At 43.2% G+C, this 27,491-nt stretch overlaps 1 protein-coding gene across 5 annotated transcripts in view; it reads right to left on the bottom strand.

Moving 5' to 3' along the window:
* Nucleotides 1–4,373: 4,373 nt before the first annotated feature.
* Nucleotides 4,374–27,491, bottom strand: part of KCTD1 (potassium channel tetramerization domain containing 1) — a 104,126-nt gene continuing 81,008 nt past the window's right edge. For all 5 annotated transcript variants that reach the window (XM_037381067.1, XM_037381065.1, XM_037381068.1 and 2 more), the window contains exons 3-5: nucleotides 12,655–12,799; nucleotides 10,018–10,323; nucleotides 4,374–6,188 (exon numbers count right to left, since the gene is read on the bottom strand). In XM_037381067.1, the coding sequence (XP_037236964.1) occupies nucleotides 6,030–6,188; nucleotides 10,018–10,323; nucleotides 12,655–12,799 (610 nt within the window). In that variant the 3' untranslated portion in view covers nucleotides 4,374–6,029. The remainder of the gene's footprint in view (nucleotides 6,189–10,017; nucleotides 10,324–12,654; nucleotides 12,800–27,491) is intronic.

Raw genomic sequence — 27,491 nt, 5'->3', positions numbered from 1 at the left:
TACATCAAGCCTAACACAGTTGTAGTGTTGCTTTCTAAGCTTATTCAGACATCTCAGGGACGCCTTGTATTTGCTCAAATAGCTTGCAAGCCTCGGCTTATAAAAACCCATGTGTCATAGTACCTCACTGATTCCAACCTCTTTCCATACTACGAGAGGGGTTGTGAAAGAGGGTGGCAGCTAAGCGTGATTCCTGAAGCACAGCTTGCCACCCAGCTGGGTGGAAGTCGAGCCTCTTCAGCTTCCCCAGCTGCAAGATGAGCTTATTGCTACCTTCTTCCCTTACAGGTAGAAAGATGCTTAATTGAAGGTTTGTACAATGCTTTGAAGAGACCAAGCACTGTTATGGCCAACATTCTCACTCCTGAGCTGCCCAGACACAGCCCTAAGCAGAAAAAACCCAAGCTTCCTGAACTGGAGAAAGCAAGGCAAAAATGCACAGCTACTTTTGTTATTTTCTGGTAATAAGTGTTTTTATTGTGAGCCACTCAGAGCTGAAGTATTTATTCAGAAGCAGCAGGGATTAGTGAAATAATGGCTCCACATCTTCAGAAGGAGTGTCCACACTGCCTGTTTTGTCTTTTGTTTTTGCAATTTCTTGGCATTCTTGGTATTTCTTGAAATATCAAACATCCACTGGTGATACTCGCTAAGCCCTCTGGTTTGAACTGGAGACAGAACAAGTGCAGTACATGCATTTAAGGGACTTCAGCCCATGCAGTTTCTGTTTTAAATCAATGCCCACCCAACAGGTCGCTGCCCTGCCCTTTAGACTGCATCCTAACAGCAAGCAGGCAAGGCCAGCCATCCCACGTTATGCACTTTCCTGAGGAAAATTAATAACACTGACAAGCCACATAATAGAACAGAAACTAGATGACCATTGGGGTTGTAGATGAGATCGTTTCAGTCCAAACTCCAGAGTACAGAAACAAATCTCCCTCCCTCCATCTCTCCTCAGACCAGCAAGCCACAGCTGTGCTCTGAGGACCAGGAGACAGGGCTTACTGGGCTGGGCAAGGCCACCAACACCCCACACTCCCCAAGGGGCACAAACCCAGCCTGCTCACACCAGCGACAGCCTCTCCAGAGAGAAGAGCTCACGGACATACAGTTTCAATGGGGCCAAGAGACGGGTCTGATCAAACCACACTTCCTCTGACCTGCAGTGGAAAATGGTGTATTTGGTAGAAGCAACAACAAGCAACAGAGATGACATACTGTTGCTGTTGATGCAATGATACTGAGAGCCGATCACCAGGCCATGCCTCTTCTCATAATCCCTGAATTACACTAATCTGTAATTCTGCTCATAACTTGGGTGTGAGGCAAGTTCACCATGAATACAGAGGGCAGAAGATGGGATGTGGCCCATAATATCTGACATTAGCTAAAAAATAATATGCTTTTCATTATTTTAGGGTCACAGAGCTCAGTAACGTATATAAGCCCTTAGTCAACAAATGTAAAAAAAAATCGCGGATTCAAGAAAAAAGTGGACTTTTCCCCCATCTGTCAGAGGACACTTCCATTTCTGGAGCTCATCTGCACAAACAGAAGATGCTTCAGCAGGTAGGCACTAGTGTTTCCCCCCAGCATCGATGTTAGCATGCTGGTTACTACTAGCAGAGCTAGCTCAGCTTACAAGGGGATGAACCTTTGTACTATGTGCCTGCATCTTTTTTTGCAAGACTACGAATACAATTTTAGAGGTTTCCATGTCAAATAGAGGATCCCAAATGCTAAGTCAGTTTTGGGGTCTTCAATAACCACATCAACACGGTAGTAGCCAAAGCCAACACAGAGACCTGATACAACGTATTGATTTTTGGTGGTGGCGATCCCTCCAGACCCTCAAGAAATAATAAACTACTCAAACTGAAGTCTGAGAAAAAGCAACTGGTCTACAGCCCTAAGGATGTCTTGGTTTCATTTCCACTGTAAATAAACCTCAGGCAGCATGAATGCCGACATACAAATACCAGTTGTCCCTAGAAATAATTCATAATATAGAATTCCGCAGTCAAGAAATGACAGATGGAAATAAATGTTTTTATTTCTCTGAAAAACCGACCATTGGTCAATAAAAATTCTTTTCTCACCCCCCAAAATCAAACCCTTCCTTCCCCAAGTCCCCAAAAAATTGAACATTAAAGAAAAATAACACTTGACAAGTCATTTGGGTGACAGTAAAAACCCTGTAATTAGTATAGCAATCAATTTTTAAAGGTTGCTGCAAAAAATTACACTCACGAACAAAATGTTTCTCTTCAAATTGAAATGAGTGCCTGTTTAGCATAAAGAAAAATAACTGAATGGGTGGCTCAACTTTCATGTTTTCAGAGGGTAGTACGTTGTCCCCACTGGATTTCGTCATGGATTCTACTGGGTATCAAAAAGCATCAAAACATCACAAGCACCTGCTTGTGCCAGTTAAGCAATGAAATGATCAGTTTTCTTCTGGACACGTGGCAATGAAGAGGAAAAACATTCACCGGGCCAGACTACCTGGAGAAAGAATAAATCATCAGCATATACTTACAAGTAGTGCTTCTGGAAAGACAGATTAACCTAGTGACTAAGCAGGACTTCACCTTCTCCAGCACAGGGTAAATTAACTCAGTCTTCAATGGGACACCCGCTGTTCAAAGGTTCATCCAAGCGTGCCAGGATCCATACTTACATTATGTAGCTGTTTGGTACACTAGGGAGGCGACAGAGGAAGAACTAAACCCTGGGATCGCGGTTATTACAGCAATCCAGTGTTCACATTACCAAAAGAAAAGGTGAAGACCCAGGTCCTCTGCCTGCGTCTCGTTGTGGGAAGGGGTGTTAGGTGGCATCTGCAATCTCTGCATGTCCACAGCAGCTCTCCTGGCATCGGCTTAACCAAGTTGCTGAAGTACAATATTGGCAGCTACTGTTCACTGCAGCTCTTCCTCTTGTTATTAAATACAGTACCACTGATAGCATGAAATGCAGTCATACTTTTTAATACAAAATTAGATAAATTTAAGCTATTGTACATGTCAAAATTACTAACCTCCAGAAACGAGCTGACCATAATCTGGTCCTTCTTGGTTCTCCCCACTCTCCCCTTCCTGGATATATTGCTCATTTGTCTGCTGATCAGCTTTTCTAAAGAACATTTTAAAAACACACGGTTACAAGCCTCAGTTGCAAACAGGACTAATCTCATTTGCTCTCTAGCTTATTCCTGCATATATTTTTCATCAGCCATTGCTTTGTTTATTCATGACCTCTTACTCCATGACTACATCATAATGGCAGAGACATTTACATTCGGGGTCTCGAAGTGATTTTTTGACTCCATCAACAACGAACGCAGGCTCGGTGGGAGGGTGGTCAGCCAGCTGGGGACTTGGGAGGAGCACAGAGGTATCCTCGGTGTCGTTGAGTCAGAGGGGTATGCGCTGGGCAAGCAAAACCACCAGCTGAGCACAACCTGCTGGCTTTGGGAGCAACACAACAAAAAGCATTAGCGGCAAAGTTCCTTGGCCTCCACACCCAGCCTACGCAAAGGCTGTGGGTGGTGTGGGCACTGCCAGTGCCGGGGGACAAATCTTGAGGCTGCTGATGCTCCTGGCCAGGCAGGCTTGGGGTACCTGCTGGCCAAGCAGCAGGGAGCGGAGCTGCAGCACCCCTGGCTCCAGCCTGCACCGGAGCATATGCCTGTACGTAAACACTGTGGCTTGCAGGACAGGTCTGGACGTGAGAGTACCTTTGGGCTTAACAGACAGTGTAAACATATCCCCAGGTACACTGTGGAGGTCCCAGAAAGTGAGGCTCCACCTGGAAGCACAGGGAGGGTTTCTGCAGCAAACAGTCTCTGAAACATCACGTCGCCTTACACTGGTACCCACATACCCTCAACCCATGGGGACTGGCATCTTTTTTGACATCACAAATTTCATACCACTTCCAAGAGTTTGAAGATCTGTTAAAAATATTTATTTCCCAGGGTTTTAGCTTTCCAAATTCTTTGCAAACTAACAACCAAATTGTGGGCAGTAAGAGCAAGCATTTGTTTATTTTCTAAGAGGACTACTTGCTGCTAATTGAAAACAAGCATTTTCAATGAGGCAGCTGTTTCAGTACTGTGAATAGACAGATCAGCATCACATTGAAGATCTAATAACCTGCTAATGAACCTTAATTTTCAGAGCCCCCTCCCTCACCCATTTCCACATTTCAGTAATTTCAAAACCATTGATATGTGCTGGCAGAAAGTTATTAAAAGATGTCAGAGGGCATCTTTTAATAAAAAACAGAAAGCTTTTTTTTTTTTTTCATTATCAGACTATATTAAAAACCTTGTTACATGTATTTAACAATTTCTCTTTTTTCTTCTCTTAAATAAATAGCAAAGTGTCACCAAAATGAATGGAACACTGGCACCATTGCGTTGATAGAAACTTCCATACTAGGATGAATACACAGTCATATTCTGGAATATTGCATAAAAAGATACTTTGGAGGAAAGGTGGCAGTTGCTGGTGCATCTTAGGTGGTGAAAGCATCAACCCGTGAACAAATCTGTGCAGTGTTATCATGATGTGGCGCCTTTGCAAAATCTCACCGGCCCGAACCAAGCTGCAGAGGTGGCCTCGGTAAGACTCTGCAAGAGAACAACTCGCAGGACATCTAATGCAGGACATCAGCTTACTGCCTGCTACCAAGAGCAATGCAGCCAATGGTGTAGCACAAGGGGTTGACCATCTCACTCTCTAGGCAGAACAACACTAGCTTTAGAAGGGAAATAAACGACATTAAAAACAAACAGGCTGACTAACACACAGTAGGGCAAGGGCTTGGAGAGTTGGAGCTGCCAACTCCTTAGTCAAGAGGGAAGGATGCAACTATTCACTGTGACATTGAAGGTTACAGAACCAGGTGCCATTTTTTGACAGGTTTCCCTGGGCTGAGCTGGTGTCATTTTTAAGCCTGACCAACAGCCCCTCTTCAAACAGGGACAAAGCTTAAAAAGGATAGCGCTGAAGGAAGACCAGCAACGTGCAGCACACCAGACAGATCGCACAACGGCGTCTGCTGCCTTTAACTCACTCCACCGTGTGTGGGCAGCGCTGCCTGCCCACTGCCTGCCGGAGTGGCCGCCACTCCGTGCACTGGAGTGCAGTGAGCTAAATCCCACCTCTCTGCTCCTGTTGGCTTAAATCAGACCCTCAGTATTTTAAACAGAGTTTATTGTTATTTAATACATTATAAAATTTGAAAAAATTGTAGGAAAGCAGCAGATTCAAACCAGAGCATCTCTACCAAATATTAATTATTCTGGCCCCCTTTGAAAAAACACAAAACAAAACAAAAACGACAAAAATCCTCATTCAAAAGAAAAGTTAACCTTTCACATCTGTGAGGGCAGACAAAAAGTGTGCGACTTCTGTACAAACTACATTAAAAATTTCAGTCAACTAGCTTTCCAATGCAATGGATGGTCGTCTCCTGAACACCTGCCCATCCACCTCTAAAAAAGACCATAAACCTCCATATGCAAATAAAGTTGAGTCAAGGTGTGTACACATTAAAAAGTGGATGGCTGTTTGGCAATGGAAAATGGGTGAAGAGTAGTCGATGTATCCCCCAATGGTAATGGCTTGTACACCGTTAAGTGGGCCCCAGTAAGGCCTAGGACACTTAATGGCCATCAGAGCACCAACCTCATCTACCACTGTTTTGTTGTTGCATTTCCTACCCTTTGACATATATATACATATATATATGTACATACATACATATACATACATATTTTTAATATATATGTGTGTGTGTGTGTGTGTGTCTTTTCTTTTATACCTTGAGGTTATTATTATTATTACTACTATTCCAAATGTTCCCATATGAATTCAGGTGTGGTCTCTATATTTGATATAAATGTGTCTTTTATTCGATTTTAGTTCCAGGATTTGTTTGGAGTCCAAACTGCACATGAAACGTCCCCCTTTTTTTCTCTTTTCCTTTTTTTTTCGTCATAAAGAAACATGTCCATTTTAGTCCAGAGGCTCTTGCTTTATTCGAATGACAGAGGGTGCACGAGATGTCCTTCTGAGTTCTCGTCTCAGTACGTATTCACTGAATTGGGAAGAGTCCACGCCACCTCCACATGAGCCAACAATCTCAAACCCTCTTTGCTGTAACCTCTCAAGTACCTGCAAAAAAGAGGAGACAAACACCGATGTATAAGTAAATAGACTGGGTTTTGTCCAAGGATGATAACTGCTGCTTTCAAATGGATCCAGCTAGGAAACAGCAGTGGTTACAAAGATCCTGTAACTCGTTCCTTCATCTTCACTGTACTGGACTGATTTCTGCTGACTTTGGCCATTGAGCACTAAGAAGAAAGATATTTATTTATTTTTTAGTACTGTCAGCAAATCCACTATTAGTCTAGCCACAGAAACATGCGTGGAGAAACACATTCTCTGCTTCACAAAATTTACAATGCAAAAGGGCAAATACAGGATTGCACAGCAAATACTGCAAGACACTGAGCAGACACCTCAATTAAATGGTGACAATGCAGATACTGCGGTCATAATTTCAGAAAAGTTACCATCAAATTTTCTAGAAAAAAACAAGCATGACTATGAAGGTTTGTGGCTACAGTTACCTGTGGTTAAACCTGGGACCTTTTAACTTTAATTATGGGACTAACGAGTTCTGGCTATTCACCTTCTTCCCTCCCTTTTCACAACCTGACTGTTGCTTCCGGTGGGAAATACGATGGCAAAATGAAAAAAAAAAAGGAAAAAAAAACCCCACAAGGATAAAAGAAGAGTTAGGCAGGACTCTCGGAGCAGGAGGGGTATGTGCCCAACAGCTCACCCAACAATTGATGTTGCAAAGACCTCAGCTCCCAACACCAGCTCCAGGCTGCTAAGAACATGGTCTCCTTCCACACCACTATTCCACTATTTTTATTTTTTTTTAATTGCCCATGTTCATGCAGGTCTACTGTAACTGCAGGGCTAAGGTATTCTTTCCCTTGTTTATACTCTTTGTTGCTTCTTTCATCGTCTTTATCTGTTCCGCTGCCTGGGCTTCCTTCACCTCCCTTGTGAAGGTGACTCTTCCACGGCTTCACCAGGGTCACCTGTGATGGCCACCAGCCCCAAGGCACAGGCTGATGCTCCTGCACCCCACAGGACATGGGATCTTCTGTCCAGCGTGACCAGATCTCACTGGAGTTGTGCTGGGAGCAGGCGCTGACCAAGTCTTTCCCAGCTATCTCACCAATTAGCAAACTGGCTTGCGTGTGTGCTGGGACAGCAAGGGCAAGCAGGGTGGCAGAAGGCTGCAGCGGATTGGGGTGTGGGGAGAAGCGAACTGTGGGTTAAAAACACTTAAAACAAGACATGCCACGTCTTTACACGTATTGCTTCAGGTCGGCAAATGTCTTTCCAAAATACCTGAGCATGGCTAATTGCACAGCAGACAAATCTCAAAAAGGAGGGGGTAGGAAAAGAGACTTGGAAGGAACCATGAAAACATCTGTGCAATTTTTATTTATCCTGATCTTCAGCTTTTAACAATATAAACCAAAATGCCCCCAGAATGTCTTGGTGCAAGCTACTGAAAAGTCGAGCAGGAGAACTTAGGTCCTGAGAAAAAACCCAGGGGAAGCAACTGGTCAGGAAACCAGCCCAGTTCTGAACAAACCATTTGTACCTCACTCTCTGGGTCTATTGGCAGACCCTGTCCTGCCCCACATTGTTGTTAGTACTGGGAGATGCTTATGACCTCAGAAATGGAAGATGCAGCATTACCAACGTGGCAACATAACCTCTCTTGAAGCCTGTGCATGTTTTGTCGCTGTGACTTGGGTATTTCACATCAATAAATATGTCTGACAATTCTTATTCATGTGACACAAACGTAAGCATCAGAGTAAGTGATAAACGGTTAGAGGCTACAACTGCTTTGATACAACAGGGACATCATATCACATGACATGTGGCTAAATAACCATCCTCCTTGAAAGTCCCATCCCTTTTCAGTTGCAATCTTACATCTAAGGCTGGTCTAAATTTGCGTTAGTCACTACAACAAAACAACTTTAATGTTTCAGCCTGACAGTAAAGGCCAGTAAGAGACTTGGGTAGGTCTAGATAGGTCTGTCCAGACTCCTGGGTTAAGTGCTGGCACGTATGGAGTGCCCAGCGAGCCTTCAGTGCATACTGTGGCACTCAGCTCCCTTCCTCTGGGGAGGGAGCACAGCAGAGCTGCTCTACCTGGACAGCAGGGCCCGGCAGATGGAAAGACACCAAGCTCAGCTTGCAAGTCTCTTCTGCGTAAGAACTCGCTCCTGAGCCTGCAGCATTTAGGAGGTGTACCTAAACCAAACAGCATCAACAGTGCTAATGACCATTCCAGATGTGAAGAAGTGTTCTAACTCCAAAGTGCTGTCTGTGCAGGATGCGCTAACTAGGCAAAGATAGGTGTGTGATGTTTGTTTTTAACTACCGAAGGATAAAACCATTAACAGTATGACTTATTAAGTTTATTATATTTATTCCAGAAATTACCTGCATTTGTCTCCCAGATTTTTTCTTATCCATTTCATAAGAGCTATTGATCATAGATTGGGTTGGGTTGGAAGGGACCTTTGACAGTCACCTAAGCCAACCCCCCTGCAATGAGCAGGGACATCTTCAACTCCATCAGGTTGCTCAGAGCCCCATCCAGCCTGACCCTGAAGGCTTCCAGGGATGGGGCACCTGCCACCCCTCTGGGAAACCTCTTCCAGTGTTCCACCACTATCACTGTAAAAAAATTCTTCCTTCTATCTATTCTAATTCTACCCTCTTTTAGTTTAAAACCATTACCCCTTGTCCTACTGCAAAAGGCCTCTAGTATGCCATAAAAAATCAGGAAAAACTGCTGAAAGTGAAAAAGGAGGCGTTTCCCTGAGACCACAGAAATGGATGGGCCCTATTTGCAATAAGCAGGCATGCCTTTGGTTTTGTTACCACAGCAAGGAGGAAGACTGAACATGTTTTCTTCATCCAAAGTAAAAAGCATATGGAAGACATGGGTAACGCTGGAAAAAGGACACAACTAGCTTTTAACCACATCTATGGTAACTCCCCCCTTTTCACATGCCTTGCCTGACAGTCTTGTTGGAAGGGTCAAAGTCCTCCTAGGATGCCCCAGTCTGAAAGACAGCAGAGGAGGCTGAGACAAAGTCCCCTCTACGAAGGTAAAAACTCAACAGATGCCTTCTCCTGTGGCTGCAAACTGCTCCCTTCTCCAGTAATACTGGGTCCTCTTTTAGGAGGAGGGAGGAGGAAGAAGGAGGATGCTGGCTGTGTTCTCCCTTTGTGGAAGTGTGGCCCTCCTTTCAGTAGCTGGCCAACGCTACTGTCCCATCATCTCTTTCTCACATTAATTCCTCTTCCCCCTCAGGTCTCACAGCCAGAATAAGGGACTGGGGCTTCACTTTTTTGCTCCTCCGTTCTTCCTATTTAGTTTCAGAGCTTCTATAGACTCCGGCAAATCAGAGCATCTCTGTTGCCTTTCTCAGGTGAAGGAATAGCTCCTGATGTCCTCACAACAGGTTCTGTGGGGATGTGGCCTCTTCCTTCCCTGGTTTGAGATGTCCCTGTGCCCTCTCATCAAGCCAGAAGACAATTTGTAACAAGCAGGGCAAGGGACTGGAAGCAGGCCTGAATGTTCGCCCTATATTCAAATGTCAAAAAAAAATGTTTCTCCAAATATGCAATGTCTTTACATTGAGGCACACATGTATCTCCTAAAGCAAGTTTTTAACGCTACTGTAGTTTGCTTGCAAAGAGATTTGGTGATGATATGCGTAAATTAAGTTCAGAAAGCAACCCCGACCCACAGAAATAAATAACTAGCTCAAAGCCTCCAGCTGGCTTTGTTCACCAAAACATTCCCAGTGACAGGGAAGAATGTCAACCCATTGGTAGCTGGCCAGCAGGCTCCCTTCCAAGAAGTGCATACGTGACTTCCTACCTGAACTGAGTTGAGGTGACAGTATCCGTTCAGTGGAAATCGGATGACATGCGTCGAGTCATGATTCCAGCCGGCATTGACAGAATTACACATCACATCACCGATTTCTGGAAACACTTCTTCTATCAATGACTTATCACCACTCAGCGTAATCCTCTCTCCAAGATCTGGGGCAACTCGCACCACCAGGCACTCACAAGACTTTGAGAAGCGGCCACTCTCCCGGTCCTGTTTCCACCTTTCCATCTCTCCTAGCATGGGCTGAAGCTGGAAATACTTTGCTTCTTCATATAACAAACTGTAGTCCTGAAAGACACATATATCACTGTGCACAATTAAGAAAGAGGCATTGCTAATGTACCGCTTAATGTATACGGTTATGCAGGCTAACGCTGCTCTAGATCTGGAACCCTTCAGACATAGTTTGTAATTACTGTGTAGGAAGGTGTAATAAAACAACAGTGCAAGCAAAAAGTAACCATCAGCCACTTGAAACAGACTGGGTATAGCAGCACTAGTGAGGGGAGGGGGAGGCTATGCTTGCTTAACTCCCTCCTGCTATGGAATAATCCAGGGAGAAAAAAAAAAAATAAATCTTAGTTTTCCCCATACTTTATCCCCATAGTGATGTCATAGAATAATGACCTCATTGAACAGATGGAACAGAATTCAATCAGGACTCAGAAAATTCATCACTAGGATCCATCACGTCTTACAGCATTACTAGCAGGCATTGTAACAGGTATAAGAATGTAAATGAGGGAGCCTGCAATGGTTCTTAGTGTAAAATGATTCAGATATTTGCATAATGGATTGCACATATTACTGCATTTTAAAAATTAAGTATTTTTTAATACCTCCCCATTTTGCCAACAGTATTGTTTACTACATCATCTCAAATGCCAGAGCAGAGCAAACGCATTTCTAAGCATACCCAGTACAAAAGTAATTTAGAACTGATGATCTGGAGTCTGCTACTGCCATTTTTTAAATTAAAAAAAATATCTTTTTTTTCTAGGTTTAAGAGCATAAGACCATTTGGAAAATATTTATACAGAGAAAAGCGATACATGAGAATTAGGGAAGACAGGAACAGAATGACATGAGAAGACTGCTAACAGTCAATACGGCCCTGAATTTGCGCTAGAAACCAAATACTTTGTGAGAATGGGACATCTAAGTCATGTTCAAAATACTGCTTACATTTAACATGTAACAAAGAAGTCACCTCTTCCATATGAAACAAGGACTGCTGTTCGTTTTAAGCACTGATCTTTGGACACCTTACAGCATAACTGGGGAAAGACACCCCTTTGAACATCATGTTGGTCGGGTGAACTTGCCAGGAGTTACATTTTTAATTTCAGCATAGCTACAGTATATTTATGTGTTTAAAAGGCTCTGCATATATAATTTCTTAATATTGCACGGAAAGTGGCGTTTCCTTTTCCTGTATTTCTGATTACCTTCAGGACAAGTGCCGAGAGCAGCGCAAAGTCACGCTAAGGCTTCAAAAGAGGGACATGATGCATATTGGTTAGTTCCAAACTCCCACATTATTCAGGTAGATCTGAATAATCATGCACAGGAGAACTAAGTATGCCTCTACAGGTGATGATTCAAAGATTGCTGCAATATGGGTCTCAAACTCAACCTCACAGCTAATACGCCCCTCTCTCAGATCTCAGAAAATCTCTTAGGTACGAGGGATAAAAGACTGTACACGAGTGTGAGCTGCTCTAACCCTTCCCCATCCCCTCTCCTGCTTAATCTGAATTGCTGCATTTCCTATGTGAACTAATGGCACAGCCAGCTACACTGATACGCATTCATTAAGTAATGATAAAGATCTGTTCTGATTGCAGCCGCGGTCTCCAGTGCTTTCTTCACTGACACCACACATACACCCACACACCTACAAGCAGATAAACACAGAACATCACATGGAGTCTGAAACTCTGCTTCTGTAAGCTAATGTCTAATGTGGTGAACTACCACAAATTTAATTTGTTATTAAAAAGAAAAAAAGGCAGGCTCTTTAATAAAGTTTAAATAATAAATGTAGAACTGTTCATCCCTGACTTCTCTAAAACTCCAAAATTAAGCTTGCAGTATACATTCAAGAGTCTGAGGGAGAAAATATTTTATGACTTAATGGTCAAATATTACCATGTGTGCAGTTTACTTTGTCAGTACTTCGATTCCCACACTATTCTCTGAATTTCAGCGTGGGAGTGGAAGCCAGCGCTGCTGCGATCAGAGGGGAAGCATAAAAGTGGATAGGAGGACAAGTAATCAGCAAAGCTCACGAGCAGTCGGTTGCAGATTGTAACATCCTTTCCGTTTCCATCAGCATCCTACGATATTTAATTTCCTTAGGTCAAACATGGCAAGGTTGCTCCATTACGCTATAGCCAGGAGGGGAAAATTTAATATTGATGCCACTCTAGAAAAGGCTGACAGGTGCCACTTTTGCACCCCCATGCTTATTTCTGCCATGTACCTGAAACTAAAGACATACCCCACGAGTCCCCCCCCTCCCCCACCTCCACCATCTAGGGCTCTGCTTTGACTACACACCAGATACTTGGCTTTACCAAGGTAGGTGCAAAACACCCAAGTCCCTTGAAATCTCACCTTGAAATCATCAGGAATGAGGAGTTTTGATGTCCTTAAAAAATTCAAGATATATCTGAACATCTGCCCATCCCTGTCAATGAAATAATGCTGCTTGAGACTGTCGAGGACAATGGGCTCCGTGCCATCGAAAAGCCGTCCGATTCTGGAGAGGAAAGAAGAGACAAGCAGCAAGGGTCAGACCAAGCTTGGCTCAGCAGCTGCTCAAACGGCCTGACACTGCAAAACCCCCTCGCGCCAACTTCACCAAAGCAGCTCTGTGGCTCCGCTCCATGAGAAAAGGGCTGGTTTCAAACCACAGTTTAAGCTGCATGTTTTCTAGCGTGGCCTCAGAAACTTCTAAGTAGCACAGCTGGGGAGGTGGAGGGGAAGCAGCTGGGGCAGGAGCCTCTTGCACCAGCCTGGCTGTCCAAACGCGTGTCGTGTGAGATGACACCCCCTCAATCATTTTGGACACCTCTCTTGATAGCCCCCATCAGCAGACCCCAACCCCCCGGATGCACCCCTTGATTGACTCCATTCTGCTTTCCGCAGGATTGCGCGATGGACTTAATTTAGTTTGGAAATTGCACTTGGGAAACAGGGGGCTTTTTTGTTGCTTGCTTGGGTTTTGTGTGTTTTTAAAGCCAGTTCATATTTTGGATGCCATTTACTGCAACCAATACTTGGACAAGTACAGCTGAGGGGGCAGCACATTGGGGGAAAAAGAAGCTGGGGATACAAAGGTTGTAACATTTCAATGCAAGATAATGATTTCACAGTAATAATTAACTGTTTGTAGCAGGTTATCAATTACCACACTCTAAAATAATCAGGAAAAATGCCTTGGTTTTTAGAGACCACCCACTGACCACCAGAACCATGCAGTCACCTAGAGAGCCTCCGCTTGCCAACAGTTCTTGCAACATCAACTGGTGTGCACACACACATTTTCTAGATGTGCGCCTCACAAACCAGCTTTAGTTAGAGCAGTAGGAAGGGCTGATAACTCTGAACAAAACCCTCACCAGAGCAACATGAAATATATGTTGTTTCTGCGCTGGGGCATTTGCGAAACACTCCTGAGTCACTGGTCGTTTCCCAATGAAATCAGCAGGAGCGACTGGTAGGTTTGATTCTCTGTTCCTGTTCATACATCTGTACGTGCAACGTGGAAGTACTTTTTGATCCTTTCCAACATCTGAACTGTAAACAAAATGGTCTTGAAATAGCTCACTTGCAATATGTCATACAGACACTCCATGTGAAATATTACCGACAATGTGGGATGAGATTTCAGAGCCTTGTCACAACCTGTTACATTCTGCCATATTCTGCCAATACTGTGTTTTCAGTATTTTAATTAACAGGCTCATTTATATGTAGTTTTTATCTTAATAGAACCAATCTGACTTGGGACCCAGCACAGTGAAACCTCTGCAGGTTACACAACAGTATCCCCAGACATCAGCATGGAGCTAGGGGACCGACGGGCACTTTTATTCCCAGACCACACTCAGTTGGTGGCATACTTAAGGTACAAGTTTGTCTTCTCACGAAAAGGATAGAGTGAGCACAACAAACAGTCATGGCACACTATTTTTGTTTTAAAAGACATGAAGAAACAACCATTCCCCACCACCACCAAGGGAAAAAAACCCGAGATGAAAGGCAACCAGCCCTCCTCCAGCATGAAGCATCCCAGGCTCAGAGACGCCCCATTCATCAGCCAGCAGAAGGGGATCTCCAGGGAAAGGTTCAAGAGGCAAAAAACAGATGTGGTTCTCAAAAAAGGGGAGCCAGCAGGATTTGCAGCAGGGTCTTGGGGAACTGCAGAGGGACAGGGGTCAAGGTGACCACACACCATGTCGCACCCACAGCCATACCACCTCCCTTCGACAACGGCAACCCCAATGGAGTCTGGAGCGACGTCTGCACCCACAGCAGCAGTACACCCACTAAGAAGCTGTGAGCAGACTACAAGTCTCATCTATTCTTTCTCACCAGCTGGGAGAGATGAAGACCAGGAAAGAAATAAAACCTCATTAACCTCAGCTGGCCATCTACAATTCTGCAGGAAATGTCTAAATCAATTCAAGTTGCACGAAATCTGTAACATGTAAGGAATCAAATGTGTTTTGCAGAATGATCAGGTATCAATTTTTTTTCAAAGCCATCCCTTAGAACTGTTCAAGCTTTCTTCCTTGGATACTTGGTTAATGCCTGCCCTGCTGCTCAAAATTTGAGCTGCGACAAGACTCCTGTTCACTAGGCGGATGAGCAACATTTATGTCTAATATGGATGCACTCGGCACTTAGAATTAATTTTCCCCTATACTCAAGCATGTCATCTTGGAATCCATTGTAGAATTCACACACAAAACATATATTTGGCTAAGTCAGTCATTACTGAAATGTATAATTGTAATTGGTTTCTGCAGCATTTTCCTAGTTCTAAATTACTACTATAATTACATATTTTAAACCTCTAGGCTTTTTGTCTTCATTTTATTAATTGTTTAGGAGACGAACAAGATAGTATCAGAGGATGGAGCCTTCTGACAAAACCATAATGCTGACAAGAGCGCGCAGCCATCAGGGGTCTGCCTGGGACCTGAAGGGCTGTGGGTCTGGGCTGGATCAGTTCGCAGAAGGCACTGCTGCTTTGCAGCAGCAGGAAAACCCAAGGAATTGCAAAGTCCCAATTCCCTTCCCATTCCCCTCCCAGGATCACTTTGCAATACACAACTGCACTTTCACGTGTTAAAACAGCTCTGGAAGGGCAGACCCCCAGCAGAGAGACTTCTGTAAACAAAATTAAAGCCTTTTTCCTTTTCAGATGGAAAAACTTAGGTTCCAGCTTCTTTCACATGGCCTCCATGGAAAGACTTGAGATAATACAGGACCAAATCTGGTGGCTTGGTCCTTCTCCTAAGCTGCATTTGCTACACCCACCAGGAGAGGAGACCTGGCTATGCCAGCACCTGGGGAATGACCCACACCTTCACCTTCCAGCCCTTCCCTGTACTCCTGGGTTCCCGGAAGCACCGTGGCAAGCTCTCTGTGCCCTGGCAACTTCTCTATACAATCCGATTTGAGTAACCATCCCCCCTGACACCCATAGCTCTGCTGTTACTTTGGCTTCGTCTCACACTGCAATTATAAATGCTGAAGACCCATCAGCCTGCTGGCACCAGAAGGGACTTTTAAGGCACGTTTATAATAATTTCACTTCCCAAGAAAACCTGAACTATTATTATTCCCCCTTTCCGTCTTGACAACACTGGTCTATGATAGGCAAAGATAACTTTTTGCTTTTTTTAAATGACAAATGCATAACAGCTGAATGGATTTCCAAACATGAAAGTGCTTTGAAGGAGGCTTGAAAATAAGCTGATAATTATATGCAGAATTAGTCAAATATCAAGGGTAAAGGATAAGAAACCATAGTCCATTTACAAGAAAATGTATTTCTGAAATATTTAATTAAAACTAACAGGCTGGAATTTTCGGTGTATCAGGAAAATTAATGTCCCATGGGTTGAAAGTGCGACCTCCAATGGGTAATAATTAATGTCTGTGGCTTTAAGTATCATATTCCACTGTCAGAAATCGAATGCTTCAAGGGCTGAAAATACAACCAGTGGAAAACTCTGCTTCTCTCAGAGAATTTAATTTTACTTTAAGGACACAAAACAGGTACAGCTTCAAGCCTGGTTTTAGTGGGGAAAGAAAACAATGGGATGTGGACATGGAACAGTGTTTTAATTCCATAAAATACTACAGGGATGGATCCTTCTCCCCACTGACCTGTAACAGCATTGCTAGACCAAAGAGCTGGCACAGGAAGGTGACACTGCTCACAGGATTTCTCAGATTCTTCAGAAACAAGTCCTGTTTGTCCAGCATAAAAATATACTCAGTCTGCAGCAAAACTGTATACATCGTGTGTTTATAGCCTTGCTCTCTCAGTGTATAAATATTTATATATATTACTATACACATAGAGAGAAAGACTGCCCTTTAGTATATCCTGCCTCTGTTGGGAGTTTGGGAAAACAGCAATAATTAGGAACAAGATGGCCAATATTAATTAAACAAGTAAACTACTGCACAACTTTCTTAAGAAAAATGACACGGGTCTGCAGATTGTTTTAGCGGCTTCAGTGGACACAGCTAAACCTCTTCCCTTTTGTAATCAAACTGATCAAGGAACATGGAAAAACTGTAAGCCTTTATGTGTGCAAGCATGCAGAACAGTGCATTAGTTTCAGACTAAGGTAGAAATAAACTTTTTTTTTTCTCTGAGAAAATATAGATTTCTTATTATTGAATATATTCGGTATATTATTGCTCATATTATCATCTTTATCAGCAGACGCTATGAACTCAAAACTAACTGAAAACCTTCTGCAATAAACCATTCCTACCAGTTCTAAGCTGTAAGCTTTCCCCGCTGTCTGTGTCTTTCGCAGAACAACAAAAAGGGAGGAAAATTCCTGGTGTGAATCCCTTTTAATAACCTGGCAGAGGGAACTGTGCAGCAGGAGGAGCATCAGCAATACCCTGGCACCCGCAATCCCATGCTAACAGCAAGGCAAGTAACTGCCTGGGACTATGCTGAGGTCGGATATTCAGTGGCTGGCAAGGGGCAAAGTGCTCATGAAAACACGTCTCTCTCCCTCCACTAATGAATCACATGGCAAAGGAAAAGTATTTCAGTCAAAATCTTACTCACCTGGTTGGAGCCACTATGTCAAAAGTGAGTAGGGAGTTGGTTCTTAAAAGTATGAGTGAATGCAAGTTTTATTATCACATCATTATATTTAAGTGGCTAATAGGAACGCTTATTTAACACTCTGGGTGTGTGGAGAGTGAGCTGGAATAGGCTTTTACTTTTTTTTTTCCTCTGTAACTTCTTAGTCCACATTGTCCTTATTAATTTCTTTTCATTTTCTTTTACTGAGTGCTCAAAGGCAATTTGCATAAGAGCCCATTATAAATTAGATCTGTTTAATGGTATGCTCATCTCATGGCTATTTAATTTTACTTCCTCGTACATCTAAATTACATAATTTTGCACTGTCCCCTAGAAGCTAGTACATTTGAAGAGGCATCCACACCAAGGAGAAATGCTATCCTAAGTGGAGAATGACAAGGTTTCTATCTTTTTTTCAGAGGACCGCTTTGACAGTAACAACCTGCTCTTCTTTTTTGAATACCTCACATCATTTGGATCCACAGTGACTGAATACATAGCAACCTTTATACCTCTGCATAACAAAAGTCGGCTCATAAGCATGATATAACAGAATACATTTGCAATTTTCAGGAACATATATTATGAAAACCGCATTTTAACCAAATACCCTGTTGTAATCTCTTGCTCTCAGTGCTATTATAATTTGTTCTTATCTCTTCCTCCTTACATTTAATTTAAGGTTTTGTGTCCATGAGTCTCAGGAATTCCTTGGCACAGACAGTTCCTACATTATGAGAAAAAGCATGAATACAATGATTATAAAGCAAAGGTAACAGGGGAAAAATGTATTAAAACCTACAATTTCATTAAGCCTTCTATAGAAAAGATATTTATATAGGAGCCAAAATGACAGAGCCAGAAGTATGTACGGAAGGAGGTATTAAAACACTGATTCTTACGAGATTTAAAATAAAATGTTACACAGCATTTTAAAGAACAGATAAATCCCAGATACTGACAAGAAGGATGTCAAACTTTTATGGAAATATTTGCTAAAGATTAAAGAACTGAATCATTTACATGGAGATCATTTCAAACAGCTTAAGATTGTTATTTGAGCATGGAAGAAAAGGTAAGGGCAAGCTCAGAGGGCTGATAAAACATTTAGAAGAAATTGAGATAGACAAGAAGTGCTGAGCAGGAGACAGGAAGGATCTGAAACGATGAGTGAGGTGGTATTGTCAGAGAGCACATCAGAGACAAAAAAAAAAAAAAAAAAAAGAAACATGGGATTTGCTACAACCTGCCTGATCAGAGGCAGCACCAGCAGCAGAGATGAAAGCAAATGAGACATATTACAAAATGAACTAATAGTCATTGGATCTAACCCTCATGGACAAACTGACACGTTAACTAGAAAAGAATAAATTGCACAACACTGTGTAGTCATGTTGCAGGAATGCTACTTACACGAGAGTGAACTACAGCTTTCTACGCCACAGATGAGCACGGAGATGATGAGATGTGTAACTAAATGACAGTTGCACAAGAGGATATGTGGGTCACAGGAAACATTGGGGTGAGTTAAAAAATGGATGGCAAAGGCTCCAGAAGTCACTAGCAACACCTTAACCTGTTTGCCTGAAAAGGAAGCTTTTCCAAGCAAAATGAAAACCTGTACTTTCCCCACTAAACAGGGGATCTAGCTACCCAGGAGATTCACACCAGAAGTAATAACTACACTACGAAGCAGAGCTAATACAGTAACTCCCCTGATGTACATAACATGCTGGCTGATAGCCTCACCGGTGGGTGCAGGGTGCCCAAATGTCTAACAGAAGCAGACCAAAAAAATACACTCTGTCACAGCCTTCTCCCGGGATGGTCAACCTCCCGCTCCCAAACTCAGGACCATCATCCAACCAGACCAAATGACACTTGGAGAAATGCTGACATTTTAGAAAAGAAAGGAATAAATAGTTGGGATGGGATTTCAAGAGCTGGTGACTCACGGCCAGAAAACTATATATGTGGGCAGATGGAAACCATCTCCCACATTGCACGACGGCAGCAAGGGTGAGGCCAGGACAGCACTATCCCCAGACTGCGGATGATGGGCCAGGGAGTTTCTGTTTACCATGTACTTCTCTCTCTCCTCTGGTACACCAAAGAGATACAGACAGATAAGAGGAACAGGCTGCAACCCAAATCTGCATCTTTTCACACAAGGCTGGGCAAGTAAGTGTTTAAAAAGCAATTTCAATACCATGGCAGCCAAACCTCCTGAACCTCTAGGTTGCATTACTGGCTTCAGATGTGGCTGAGAGGGGTCTGTCCTCTGCTCTCCAGCTGTTCCCCCACACAAAACCAGGATCCTCATCCCCACAATCCCCATCACTTTTGACAAAGTGAGGTTATTCCACCTGACAGATCCTGAAGTTGCTGACACTTCACAAGACAGCATGCCAACCCCTGAGCCTCATGGTTTTGCTTGTCTCCGGATGCCAAGCACTCCCTCAAGCCCTTTTGCTACCATACAGGCCCATCTCCAGAAAACTTAAGTCTTGTAAACCCAAAACAGGCTGTTTCTTCAGCCAAACCACTATCTACACAGCAGTACCACAGCCCTTCCCTTCCTCTAGGAACCTGAGACACCTCTCCAACTGGCCAGCTCTCTGATCGACCCACCCCACATGCCAAGTCAGGGAGATCTGGAGCAGGGGAGGAGGCTGCAGGTCCCTGCCGTCGTCCCTCTAATCACGAGAGGCGTTTTATGCTTTACAATGCCATCTCTCCTTGCTGTTTTCTTTCACGCTCATTCATGCACTGGATATACTGAAGAGCAGACTGCAAGCCTTTAAGCCCCACATCTCCTACAGTGTTTGGTATCTTGCAAATAAGTCCTTAAAAACTTTTTAGTTTTCCAGAGCATATCAAAACCACTTTTCCTAAAATCATTTAAACCAATGAAATGTTAAATCAATTATTCATGCAAATACTTTTTCCATCTCTGTTTTTTGTAACCAAGTTTTCTTGGCAATGATAACATTTCACAGAAAAATTAACAAATATTCTCTTTGCTTGCCAAGATAATTTTACTAAGCTTGAATCCGATTTCATTGAGGTACATTATTTATGTTTTATCTTGAGGGAAGCTGCCTATTAAGTTAGTAGCAACCGTGTCCTCTTGCTTATGATACGGTTATTACCAAGTTATCAGGAGTACCTTTAAGTTATTAGGGTGCAATGGCAAATTAAGTACTTTGCGTCATAATTAGCTAATAACTTTTGAATTATATTTTAATCATGTTTAAGATGGTCAGGTTTGCTGTGAGTACAGTTAATAAAGGACAGGAGCAGAACCCGAGTCTTTATCATTCAATACCAAAAGCCAGAAAGTAGCTAAACCAGTGCATGCACAACATCCCAAAGGCCATGATAATCTGTATGTTGAGAACACTGAGCCCCTTTACAGGCAGCAATGTGAAAAAGCAGAACCTGTGTCTTAAGATCATGTTTAAGTTAAAGTCAAAAACATATTGGCTCAAAACCACTCTTCTTTGTGCTTGTCAATTTTTCTTAAAAGGACATGTTAGCAATACCCTTCAAATCCTTATCAATAAACCTGTAAATGCAGATTCCACAAAGAGAGAACACTGTTAAAGCAACTTAGCAAAAGCCACCAGCACCATTTCCCTTTTGAAAATCTGGATGTTGAAAAAAAGCCAAACCACCAACAAAAAAAACCTTCTCAGAATGAGGGAATTTCTTTGATGTATTCCTTCGTACATCAAGTTTGCCTCTCAGCTTTTATGAATTTCATTCAAACCATTCTTAGCTCTCAGTATTTCCTCTGTGGCCTTGAGAAGACTCAGCATCAATATTCCAAGTATGTATCACTGGAAATTAGGAAACACTCTGCGATTCTCCATGAAATCCCTTAGAAAAGTAGCAGCAAAATGAGTTCTGGACCCATAACCAATAGATATGCTAGTTAAGCATGTACACGCTATGTAAGAAGTGCTGTGGTATCACTAACTCTGCCCCTTTCCAGGATGCTACTTGGGGAACCAGGCATCGCTCTTCATGTGCCTGGAGCCTGTGCGCCTGTGAATTGCCATGAGACTGTAACAAATCAAGCTTTCCAAGATCTTCACAGCTCTGACTAGCTAGCCAGAAATCCTGTCTATGTTGTTTTGTCAAATGCTGCCTCCTCTATGAGAAAGGACAACATGTTTCCATAGACAGGACAAGAACACACTTGCCCTTCCCTTTGCAAGAGTTGCACAAACTCCTCCTGCATTGCAGCCCATAAAGGCAAGAGACTGTACACCTAACCTCTGCGTGCTGTACAGGGATCCTACGGGGACTGCTTCTCAAGAGAGAAAGAGGACATTTCTACATTAAAGCCCCAGTAGAAGCTTCCCATTAATGGGAAAGAAAGTGCTTCTAAAACCTTTAGCTGTTAACTAGAGCGAGCCTCTGTCCCCAGAAAAGATCATCCTCCAAAGCCTAGAATGGACTAAAGCATTCCCTAACATCCTTGCTCCTCGGCTTTCAATAAATACCCATGAAAGTAATTTGCAAAATTTGTAACGTCCTTCTCAAATGCAGTTCATGCAGAGGACAACAATTTGCTACTGCTAGCTTGTGCAGCAGAAGCCTGTAAAAAAGATTAACAGGTTTCAAACCCTGCTGCTTAAGTCAGGCTTGGACTGTCACAAGATAAATTTGTCAGGAAAGGTGGAAAGGGTGTTCAGACTGCTTTTCTAAAGCCCTACAAGAATAGATAAAAAAAACCCCCACACATAAAGAACATTATTGAGGTAGTCAAAACAAGCGTCACAAGATATGTCAGATACTAGAGGTGCCCCTGCAACTTTCATCTGCAAACCTTCCTCTGCATGGAACACTTTAGACTTGGTCTTCAACGACCTGCTGTTTTCCCACAGCACACTCAAGCCAGCATGCAAGCTGGGGATAAGCCAGGGTCATACAGCGCAGCAGACTATTGCCCACAGGACCCCTGCTTCATCTGCTGGAGAAGCAGGAAAAGGTGTAATGGATGAGGAAGGGGCTGCAGAAAGGGAACACAGGTAAGGCACATGGGGGCTGCCCTGGAGAAATGAGCTCTGTCTAAGTGTGTGCCAGATCTGTACGATGCTACCACCAGGAATGCTTGCCTTATTTGTTTGAGCTACTTTGAGTGAAGCAAGAAGGTACTACTCTAAGGAATGCTGCAAAGAAAGCATGCAAGAATGACTCTTCAGAGCAGTACTCAAATAATATGCAGAAAATACAGCCCAAGGACACAGGCTGAACTGAGGAGGAACAGGAGATGCTGATGACCTGTTTAGTAATTAAGCACCACATTTCTCTGGGCACAGCAGCAGGCAATCATGTATTGGACATGGCACTACCACTCATACACCATGAAGACGACAAGCTAAGGTCGCTCTCATTGCCCTAATAATGTTCTTTTCCTACAAAGCTGATGTCAATTGCAGCAAGAGAAGGTGAATGCCAGCTACACAATAACACATTTATTCTACTTCTCTCAAATGCTTTTGGTTTGCTTTTGTCATGGTTTAACCCCAACCAGCAACTATGTACCACGCAGCTGCTTGCTCACTCCCCACCATCACCCAGTGGGATGAGAACAATCAGAAAAAGGTAAAACCCATGGGCTGAGATAAGAACAGTTTAATAACTGAAATAAAGTAAAGCACAATACTAATACTAATAATTGTAATGAAAAGGGAGATAAGAAAAAGAGAAAGAGAAATAAAACTCAATAACAAAACCCCAAGTGATGCTCAATACAATTGCTCATCACCTGCTGACTGATGCCCAGCCAGTCCTCAAGCACCGATCTGTCCCCTCAGCCAATTCCCCCCAGTTTACATACTGAGCATATGACATATGGTATGGGACATCCCTTTGGCCAGTTGGGGTCAGCTGTCCCAGCTGTGTCCCCTCCCAACTTCTTGTGCCCCTCCAGCCCTCTCGCTGGCAGGGCCTGAGAAACTGAGAGGTCCTGGACTTCGTATAAACACTACTTAGCAACAAGGGAAATCATCAGTGCATTATCAACCTTATTCTCATATTAAATCCAAAACACAGCACTGTACCAGCTACCAGTAAGAAAAATAACTCTATCCCAGCTGAAACCAGGACAGCTTTACTACTTAGCTCACCTGCCTACAGATTCCTCCACCTAGACCAAAAATGGTACTTCCAGGCTAATATCATAAATTACAAATTCTTTGAGAAAGGCAATCCAGACAGCATGAGAGCATACCAAAGAGGCAACAAAGATGCAGCTGTTATGAGCACTGAATTTAGCATGAGAAACACAGGACTGTACACTGCCCTTGCACTGATTAACTTCTATACATTACGATTACTTTGCTGTGATTCCCTAGTGTGGACACACACATGTGCCTACACAGAGGGATGAGTTTATACCCGTATAACTCATTCCCATACATTTACATGTTTAACTGCTTCCATGCTAGAGGTTGAAATTATTTAAGCACTTCAGTAACTAGAAAAATCACACCATTAACCAAATCAGTCCATATAAAACCTGTGTGCTAATCAGTTAAGAGGACAGGAAAGTCCACCTAAAACAGCTTAGACAGTGGCTCTGAGCAATAAATAATGCTTAACGCACAGGTTAGAAATGCCAAAGCCACACCTGCACATTCTGCTGGTGGTGGGGGTGATAAAAAACACACAGATAACATTATTTCCATTGAAAAACTTTACATATACAAAACAGTGGCTTTATTGTTTATTAAATTAGACGTTGTCATGGTGTAATCATCCCTGCAGCCATACCAAACCCAACAGTATGTCAGATGTATTTCTGTGGAGGAGGCAGAGAGAGAGAAGAAAGCAGGAGAACTGAGATACCATACAGAAGCAATATAGCCCCCATAAATAGTGGCATAAAGAATAATTAATCCATGTATGTGAAAACAGACACTATAATTGCAGCCAGTGAAATAATCAAAAATGCCACATGACAAAACTAGATGTTACATCATGGTGCCTTTAATACACAACAGCCAGGATGTGATTCAGCTCCCTAAATACAGGTGTCTGGTGCCACTCAAGATGCTCTAGGGCATCTCTGGGACTCCCAAAGGGCTGGGGGATGGCACAGGGACGTGACTGAAGACTTGTGCTCTCCTGGAGCAGCCACAGGGGTCCAAGCAGGAAGGGTGCATAGGCACTAGCTGCCCATGTTAAGGCAAGTATATCCCAGTCACAAAATGACCAGACACTAACTGTAGCAAAATCCATGTATTAAACAAAGTCACTATTCTTCCTACATATTCATTTCTGTAGAAAATCAGGCTTTATTAAATAAAAAATAACAAATTTATACGATCTGATATTGTGAGCGACAGTTTGTAGTCCTCCTAAAATGTGCAGGAATTTGTAATGTTTTTAATTTAAGAGCTATTTTATCCTGCAGTCCAGGTTATCCTCACATGGAGGAGCTGACTGTTCTTTGTGCCGTCTGAAGTATTACACTGCACGTGTGTCAGGATCCCCATTTCCTAAATGCAGGCAGTCAACTTCCAAGTATTTTAGCAGAGTGTTGAAGTGAGCTGACTCTAGGACTGAGCTACAGGCAATGGACAGCCACAGACACTTATGGAGGGCAGCCCAGCCCACCTACACAGGGCTGGATCTCATTCCACATACGTCTTGTGCACCACTGCACTGGTGATCATGCAGCTGAAAAATTACGACAGCTCTGTCATGTGGCAACTAATAAATTCTGAATGCAGACAAACAAGTGGGAAATGATCTGTGGAGAAACAGTCAAATAAGCATAACTCCACCAGTCTGGAGGATTTACAATAGTGAGGATATATATCTCACATCTGTTGGGATCTTCTTGGTAGAAACCAGCACAACCCAACAGCCAAAATTCCCCTGTGGCAATTCCAGGCTGCTAATAAACAAGAAGTCGCCTACCAAGCTGAGCACTGCTTTTAAACTAGCAGAGAGATGTTGATAATGAAGCATCCCATTCTACTTGAGTTTGTACATTTTCATTATTTTGTTCACTTCGCTTTGAAGTTCACTTAACTTTCTCTAAAAAGACAGAGACAAATTTAACTACATTTGGATGAAAAAGGAGGGGGAAAAAAGCCATACCCTAAGGGTCTTTCCATACTGCGTCTGCCCTGGTCCCCAGACACTGGTACTACTGCACAACTCTCATAGCAAGAGATTAAGTTACAGCTTGCACTCATACTGCAAAGAAACGATGAACACAGCTATGTATGCCAAAAGGCCACAACTCCCTTACCAACAAGAAGAAAACAAGTTAACCATTCAGTGAGAAAAAGCCTGAAAATTTCAAAACTGCAGTTTTTTAGAATAATGCAAGTTCCAATGCACGCATTTTCAGGGGCAGAAAACTGTTTCAAAAAGTTATCCTCTGCTCTGTGCTTGCTGAAGATAAAACATGTTACAAAAACCTCTCGTTACCCCTTCCACTTGTGTAGCTACTTAATACTTCTTGCTCTGTATCTGAATGCAATAAAATTTTAATTTAGCAAAAATCCAGGTGTTTTGGTAGATTTTTGATTTTCTTTTGCTTGCACCACCACAAGGCATAGATGTAAGTGGAAGTCTGTATTTATTTGCATCAACCAAGCAGTCCTGTAACGGACACCTACGGCGCAGTCCTTGACCACTCACTTTTACACAGCTTTTCTTCCCCCAGTGTACAGCATGAGATGCCTACCAAAAAAATCACAGGAGGTGAAATGGACCCAGTTGTGAAGCAGAAGGCAGAACCTGCTGCTGAACCCCAACTTCGTGATAGGTTTTAACAGGAGGGAGAAGGCACCTGAGGTACAATTGGTCTTTGTGATATGACCGTGGATATTGCAGTGATACAGTCAATAGAAAAGCAGCAAGATGACTGAGATTTGCTTGCAGCTGCCCCTGTCAGATGCTTGCCCATAAGCCCTACTCCATCCCTGCATCCAGCAGCACACCCAGAGCTCCAGCCTCAGTGGGCAGCAGTGGCACAACCACACAAGTGGATCTTTGCTGCCTCTAATTGCCACTGGCCACTACCTACCTGCTTGGATGTTAAAAGATCTCTGGCAGGGATAAGTCCCCAGGACAGACAGGCTGAGAGAGTTGGGGTTGTTCAGGCTGGAGAAGAGAAGGCTCTGGGAAGACCTTGCAGCAGCCTTTCAGTGCCTAAAGGGGGCCTGCAAGAAAGCTGGAGAGGGACTCTTTACAGGGGCATGTAGTGATAGGATATGGGTAATGGCTTTAAACTAAAAGAGGGTAGATTTAGATTAGCTATTAGGAAAAAAATCTTTACCATGAGGGTGGCGAGACACAGGAACTGGTTGTCCAGAGAAGCTGTGGATGCCCCATCCCTGGAAGTGTTCAGGGCCAGGTTGGACGGGGCTTTGAGCCACCTGGTGTAGGGGAAGGTGTCCCTGCCCATGGCAGGGGGGCTGGAACTAGATGATATTTAAGGTCCCTTCCAACCCAAATCATTACATGATTCTATGATTTACACTGCTGTAAGGAAGGAAGTAGTCTGCCACATCTACATCGGTAGTGCAAAGGCAGTTAGTGACGGATGTGCAGTGATCAGTGAGAAGTGTTGACCAAGACTTAAGCCTCACTGCAGACTGTCAATAGGAAGGGGTATTCCTCCACTGTGCTTCAAGGGCTGGTTGATCTTTGTGGAAAATCCTCTGCTAAACAATACTGAGGGGTACAGAAACAGCCAGTGTATGACTGTGGATGGCAGCTCAGGCTTCTTTGCAGGATCAAAGTCAGACAAGACACGTTTGCTCCTTAGAGTCTGTGAAAATGGGCAAAACTAAATTCCAAATCTAATTTTGGGAGCACATCACTGGCTTATTATTTATTATCACCGGACGTTTAGACAAGACAAAGAAGGGGTTTCCACTCAACCTCTGAAGCGGGGAAAGCTGACAGGAATACGTTCCTGCTGGCTGAACTGTATGGAGTCACTTCTTACACGGGGGACCGGCTCTCCCCTGCACTATCCACCCTTCCAACCCACTCCACCACTACAGTTGTTACTACAGCAGAATAATATTAGGATGGCAATGAGGAAAATAAACTCTCTCTG

Source organism: Falco rusticolus, chromosome 3, assembly GCF_015220075.1.
Source record: "Falco rusticolus isolate bFalRus1 chromosome 3, bFalRus1.pri, whole genome shotgun sequence".
NCBI lineage: Eukaryota > Metazoa > Chordata > Aves > Falconiformes > Falconidae > Falco > Falco rusticolus.
The sequence above is the reverse complement of the archived record's forward strand: the minus strand, read 5'-3'. Positions and strand labels throughout refer to the sequence as shown.